The 7089-nt window shown below is 41.1% G+C and overlaps 1 protein-coding gene across 2 annotated transcripts; it reads right to left on the bottom strand.

The window, feature by feature from the left end:
• Positions 1 to 498: 498 nt before the first annotated feature.
• On the bottom strand, positions 499 to 6851 carry LOC118309972 (outer dynein arm-docking complex subunit 1-like). 2 transcript variants are annotated; one of them, XM_035632663.2, is made up of 16 exons: positions 6777 to 6851; positions 6279 to 6362; positions 6088 to 6184; positions 5796 to 5985; positions 5561 to 5686; positions 5364 to 5477; positions 5201 to 5268; positions 4923 to 5110; positions 3895 to 4029; positions 3554 to 3636; positions 3088 to 3256; positions 2817 to 2980; positions 2590 to 2693; positions 2321 to 2411; positions 1924 to 2070; positions 499 to 1544 (listed from the first exon to the last, which is right to left on the bottom strand). In XM_035632663.2, the coding sequence occupies exons 2-15, from the start codon at positions 6343 to 6345 to the stop codon at positions 1972 to 1974; spliced, it is 1695 nt and encodes a 564-aa protein (XP_035488556.1). In that variant the 5' UTR covers positions 6346 to 6362; positions 6777 to 6851; the 3' UTR covers positions 499 to 1544; positions 1924 to 1971. The 2 variants fall into 2 exon arrangements, with proteins under 2 accessions (XP_035488556.1, XP_035488555.1); XM_035632662.2 differs by having other exon boundaries at positions 499 to 2070; positions 6777 to 6850.
• Between the last annotated feature and the right edge of the window lie 238 nt (positions 6852 to 7089).

Raw genomic sequence — 7089 nt, 5'->3', positions numbered from 1 at the left:
CAGATGCTCCTGATATTACTGCCACACATGAAGATGATATGTTAATCTGCCAGTGACTGACACAGATTCTATTGATTGAGTACATGAAAACAGACCCACTTTAATGGAAAGGTCATATGACAGTTTAGCGATTTTCAGAATAGGCGTCAACAAAACTGTGTATAGCCCCTCACCTTCTTTTTGAAAAACTGAGAATCAAGGTCTCTGCAGGCCAATTATAATTACAAAAGGTTCTGCTGCCCCCAACCTTCTTGTCTGGGCATAGCAGCAAGTACCATGTAACGTAGCTCTGGCGGTGAGGGAGGCCTGTAAGGAGACCACACTACATAGTCGAAGCCAGATGGCCAGTCACACATCAAAAGAACAGCTGGTTACCAGAGTCTGAAAAGGCGACTTTCTAGGCTCCCGATCTAATTAGCTCCTGCTAAACAAATCACACCAATATATAATACAGCAGGCAATGGCAATGATTCATCATAAAAGGTTACATACACAAAACACAATTAAGCTTTTAATGTTCACGTGTGCAAGCTGCAACATTTCATACTGGTTCCATCAGCAGCCTTGGCCTCCATTGATCCATATTATGGTAAATAATGAAAACAAAGCCCTTCAGCTGCAGATAATGGCAGAAGATTAGGATCCACATTAACTACTCTGTATGGTGTTATTCATTTCTTCTGAGTGAATAAAAATCGATTCTGTGTTCAATAAATGTATTTGCATGTTTACCATTATCCATATTAACATCAAGCTAACACTTTCCAGCGGTGCCCGCCGTCGGGAAACAGCAAGTGACAGTGGAACGCGAGCGGTATACCTCTGGGGATTAGCTGATGGGGCATATGACACTGAACCACCATTTGCCACTTTCTGATCTCAGCGCCACCAGCTACTGAAAATGACAATGTTACAATAAATAGATTTGACTGTTTTCCAATAAATTATTGATAGTTAGCTTTCTAGGCTAATACTATTACTAACAACTACTTATATTTTTGAACATCACAATTAATCAGGAAAAGTAAACAATTTTTCCCGGCACAATTCCATATAAACATTTTCAATGATATTTGACTGTAGATAAGATGCCAGAGTGCATAAAAAAGTAGAGCTTGTTTATCAAAAGCCTGGACCCCCTACAGGGGTCCGAGCTAAGCCCCCAATGTCCTCAAGTCCTAGAAACACCGCTAGTCTACATCTATGACACAGAGCAGAGAAGATAAAAAACAAAGAACATGACAGCCATTGTATTATGTATTGTGGATTTTCTTTCATAAAGGGTTATGATAATAGGACTCTGATGTGATATTCATTTTAATGGAGACACATTAATGTATGTTCATTTTTTTGGCCATATAGCTGGAGAATCTACCATTATTTTTTTGTGTGTCTACTGATTCATATATTACAGCTGAGCCAGACAGGATAGAGGAAGAAGAGAGAGCAGGAGATACAGATGGAAAGGAGACAGGAGGGGGAGGTAACATAGACAGTAACAGATGAGGGAGACCAGAACAGAGGGCACCAAATATCCCAAGAGACTAATGAAACAGATAGAGGCAGACAGTCAGACAGACAGACAGGCAGACAGATAGAGAGACATACGATGGAGAGGCAGACAGACAGACCGGCCGACAGACAGACAGACAGACAGCAGCAGGTGTGTGTGTGTGTGTGTGTGTGTGTGTGTAAAAGAAAAATAAATAACTAATTGTAAGATAAATAAGTATTCTGTTTTTACTCAATAGCCTACTGATACTATTACTAATAACTACTAATATTTTTAACATCACAATTCATAATTAATCTGGAGTGTAAACAACAGTTTTTCCAGGTACACCTTTCAACTTTTCAATGATGAAAAATCAGGTGCCAGAGTGTATAACAAAGAATCAAAATGGAAGGCTTGTTTTTTCGTACAGAGCATGTCTTGAAGTCCGAGTAACTCGACTGGGTCAACCTGTCAGATCAGTCTGTGTCCGGGGAGCGCTGTCTGCTTTCGAACTGGAGACGGTTCTTTGAGCCGCTGCTTACTGACTGCTGGACTGGAATCTGCTTCTGCTGAACCTATGAATCACATCCGACAACCAGGTACTTTAAACCGTTGCTCGTAACATAAATAGCACAAATCAGTCGCCAAGTGCCTGCTCATTGTGGGAACTGTTGGGTTCTCTATGTAATATTGTGAGGTGTCAACCTCACTATGTAAAGTGCCTTGAGACGATGTAAGTTGTGATTTGGCCCTATACAAATAAAATTGAATTGAATTGAATTGAATAAATTATAGATGGTCACTCAAGGGTAGAATTGCACTGACCCTTTTCATTATTTTTCTGGTAAGTTCCCCCTGTGAGAATGGCCGTTCTTCCTCATCAGTGAAAAGAGAATCCTCGGCATCATGCTCCACGCTGAGGAATCCAACCAACACAGACACACACACACACACACACATACACACACACACACACACACACACACACACACACACACACACTCATCAACCTGAGGTTCCAAGTGTTTGCTTGTATGGATACATTTAAATACAAATATTCACACAATCACCAAATGAACAGATAAAAGTTGGACCTGTTGACTGTAGCTTGGACACTGGGATTCTGCTGAAGCTGCTCTGGATTTTGACCCAAAAGGAGTTTGGCCAGGTCTTGTAGATTGTAGTCCTTTTCTTCATCCTGCAAGTCATGAAAATACAGTCACGTGATTATCACAGAGGAAAAATGAGCAGAGATGAATGTCTTTACAACTGCCTTATATGTCAAGAAAAGGTCGGACAGAGGCCTGGGTTGGCAGGTTACCTTAGAATTGAGGAAAGCTTGTATGGTGAGCATCTCATTAGTCTTCCTTTCCAGCAGATCCAGATAGGACATGATGTTGTTCTCACTGATCCCTGTGGAGAAGCCCAGCATATCCTCTATCACCGAGCGGTCACAGTCCATTTTAGAGAAGGTGCTGCTCACTCCTGTGGGATAGGAAACAGAACAGTGCAAGTATTTAAGAGAAATGTGTATTTTACAGGTACATGTCTTGGGAGAAACTACAGACATATCACATCAATTGTTGCCAAACCTGTTATAACCTCGTCCAGGATTTTGCTAATGATGCTGGCTTTGCTTTCATAGTCCAAAGTTTGAGATTCAGTTTCCTGTTGTTGCTCGTCAATGTCTCTCAGCAAAGAGCCACGATCATGCTCCTGTTCCAAACCTTTCACTCGAAAGTTCTCCATCTCTTCTTGGATCTGCAGATTCACACACATAAGCACAAACAGATAAATCAATAAATAGATCTAACACATACATTTACATACATTTTCCTCTCTGAATACTGCATTTTCCCTTTCAGCAGCTCTAACCGCTCCTAAAAATCTCCTCTATTTCCAAGAAATTACCTTTTGAACGTCTTTTTCTTTGAACGGGTTGCTTACAGTCTTTTAAGGAATTACATGTATTCTACAACACTGAATAGGAAAATACGCAAAGTGACAAAAATGGAAGATATAAAGTGATGAGTGGTCAAACAGAGAAAACGTTCTCACCTGGTTGATTTGATCCCTCAGGGCTTCAGCCTCACTGTTTTGCTCATTAACAAAACTGAGGAGTAAAAATTTCCGGTCTTCAACTACACAGCGAAACAGAAATACATTATTGAGAAACTAAACCGATCATCCCAATTATCAAAGTGGGACATTACATCTATATAACTTTTGTGTCCCTTCAAAAGTACAGAGAGGAAAGTCTAAATTAATCATCTGGTGTTTTTGCTAAGAAGAAATCACTAAGGTCACGGTTTATAATTTTTTTTTATCTATTAAACTAAATATATTAACATTGTCTTTGCATATGAATGAGTATGAAAGAGTCTGCTGTTAAGATTTACCCTGGATGAACCTGGTGATCAACATGTCCAGGTCGTCCTCTCCTGTCACCGTCTGGATCCTCTGGAAAACCTCCTCCAGAGCGTCCAGCGACTCTTCCTCTGAGTCCATCCTCCGCTGCTCCTTCATTTCTGACACTGTGGGGAAAAAAGCACCATTACCGTCGTGTGAAAATCGTAGTCGGATTTCTGATATGTGACATACTGAAACCTAAATCTGAACATCACAATCACAAGTTGTGATCTACAGAGGTTGTTCCTGTTGTAGCAGGAGCTGAAACAAGTTAACGAAGCACTGTGAAAAAAGGTGTTATTTCTGTTGCAGTGGTCAAGGGACGACTGTTTTCACACTTTTGTTGGTTTCTAAGCCAATAGCAACGTTAACGCCATTTTCTTTCTACTACTATTATGTTTTATTGATTTATTCAATGACTATACAACACTTGCTCTAGTTTCTCTGTCATTGCTTCTGCTGTAAAATCCTCAATAACTGTCAGCTAACCTGGTGAATTGTTAATGCTGTTTTGTACTATGTGCTATATAACTGGACTGATTCTATCGTCGTCCCTGTTAGTGTTCACTGTTCACCATTAAAAGAACCCATCACATACACATCAACAAAAATCAATGCTACTGATATACCCTAGGACATCATTTGAGTATTCATCACGTGTCAAGTGTTTGCCAGTATGCGGTTTCTGATGGACACAGAATAACAAATAGATGTTGAAGAATCCGAGGATATTGTCCTTACAGCCGCAATCAAATGACATCTGTACTTTGCTTTTTGTAAAATGCCGAATTCATCAGCGGAGAATAGACCCTGATCCGCTAAATCGCAATTCTCAACATGGTTACAGAAGGATTTTATCTCCTTCAATTTATATTTTATTAGGGACGTAATGATGGGATTCTTCTTAATAGCTTGTGCTCATGGGATATACATGGGAGATTGTGCCATCATTTACACATTATTTAAAATATTATTTCAAAACAGAAATATTAGCAACCGCACAAGTGCTGCGTCTTACATCGTCTGTGTCCCTTCGCATTGCCGTTGTCCTGCCTGCTCCTCTCCTTGCACTTGGTGGCCCTGAACTCTTTCAGGATACACTCGTGTTCAAAAGCCCTCTCAAGGTCCATTATCTCAGCATCAGCCTCGGCAAGGTCCTTCACTGCCTCTGCCCTCATCATGGTCATTTTGGACTGGGCCTGAACCCTGATGTAGAAAAAAATGCCCGAATAAGATCTTTCACAACAGAAGATCGTGAGGACATTTACGACATTACACCATTTTTTTAAATCCGACCTGGCATCGTAAGCAGCAGTGGACAGGTTGATAGTTTCACCAATCTTCTTGCGGAGGTCCTGCAGCTCCTACAACACACAGAGTGTAGAGACATGTTTAAAAACTTGAATAGTGGGCAGTATGACAGACAATACTTTGAATCATCGATGGTGTGACCTCTGACCTTGTCCAGCTTGTAGTGTAGCTGCTGAAAACCGGCGTGCTCAATGTGAAACGTTCGCAATTCCTCTCTCAGGAGGCTGTTTTTAGTCAGTTGTTCGTTGAAGCGAGTCAAAGCCTGAAAGGAAAAGAAAATGTAAGGATATACGCTTGTGAAGATTCCTAGTATGACCCAGACAAAGATGCTCATTCGTAACTCACTCTGTCCAGTTTGTACTCCAGCGTTCGTTTGGCCTTCTGAGTCCGCCGCTCCTCAGACTTTTGTGTGTCACTACTACTGACCTCCCCTCTTCTCAGCTCCACCAGCTTCAGCTCCATGTTTGAGATCTGCCCACAACACAGAAGCATGACATGAATACATGACATTTACAACACTTAGATTACTTTATCAACAATATCAACAAACATGAAATGAGATTGGTGAAAAGGACATAACCTCTCTTTGTAAGTCTTTTTGACACTGCTTCTCTTTTCCCAGCTCCTCCTCCAGCGTGTCTGTCTGCTCCAGCAAAGCACGAAGACTCTCTGTCTCCTCACTGTCCTGCTGTTGGCGAGACAAGCTCTTAGATACCCCGAGGTTTCGACTCAGCTCCTGCTGCTCCTTCATCAGCTTGTCTATCTCCTGCCTTAATGCACAACACAAAACAGCTGATCAGGTGGTTTCAAAACAATCACAGTGCACATTGTGATATAGGTGCAAAGCATAATGTAGTTTCAGTTCTTTTTACTGTTGTTTGCGCATCTGCTCCCGGGCCTGAATGTTGTAGGCCTGCCGATCTCCTTCCATGATCCGGAACTGTCTTTGCAGTTTGACTAGCTCTGTTTCTGTTTAATGCACATTATAGCAAATGGTAAAATGATATGCCTGAGATAGTATCAAGATTTAAAAATTACTAATCGCCAACACAACCAACATTACCTGTGCCATCAGTGTCCATCTCGCTGCTGTTTGAGCGGACACTCGTGGTCGATCTTCGTCGAGGCATGGTTACACTGGGCGTCGCTGGGAAAAATAAAAAGTACTGTGACCCTTTAAACAGAAACTCTTCTGAAATATGTCAACTATATGTCCCCTGACCATTATGTTTGATCAAACCTATACATTATGTGTATGCCTATTCAGCTTTACAACCTACATTGAATGCTTAACATGTGAATAAACATGTTATTTTAGAGTGGTTGCCTGGAAGCAGCATTTGATTAGTACTGATTTTGTTTGCACATCACATCACTACAGTAAGACTTAAAATACAAAGGGAAAATTAGATTAATATTTTCCTTACATTGGTTTTAAAAGAGTAGTTTGTGTGAAATTGCTTTTTATTTTGTCAACCGCCCTGACAGTTATGTAATAGTTTAGTATAATAATATAGTGTATATAATAGTTACACTGAACCACACATGTATCTTCACAAACCTTTCCCGTGCACTGCAGCAGATGTACAATGAATAGAGATTTATTGGGCAGCCCAGGCATATTCAAATCCAACGGCACTGTCTTTTCTAGGCTGTTGCCTTTGATTTGTTGTCTTTGATCCCCATTGTTTTCTTTGTGACACATGACTCTGCCCACACGTCACGGCCCATTGCTTGTGGGTGGGCGTGTTTTTGTTTCTCTCTCTCTCTCTCTCTCGCAGTGGAGCAGCACCTGAAAACCAGAGCCGTCTAACAGAGTCGCGACAACTCCGTTCACTCCGATGGATCATTTTTTCCCCCAGCAATGGCGGATC

This window comes from Scophthalmus maximus, chromosome 6 (genome assembly GCF_022379125.1).
Source record: "Scophthalmus maximus strain ysfricsl-2021 chromosome 6, ASM2237912v1, whole genome shotgun sequence".
In the NCBI taxonomy this organism is placed as follows: Eukaryota; Metazoa; Chordata; class Actinopteri; order Pleuronectiformes; family Scophthalmidae; genus Scophthalmus; species Scophthalmus maximus.
Note: the sequence above shows the minus strand (reverse complement) of the source record. Positions and strands in the feature narration are given on the sequence as shown.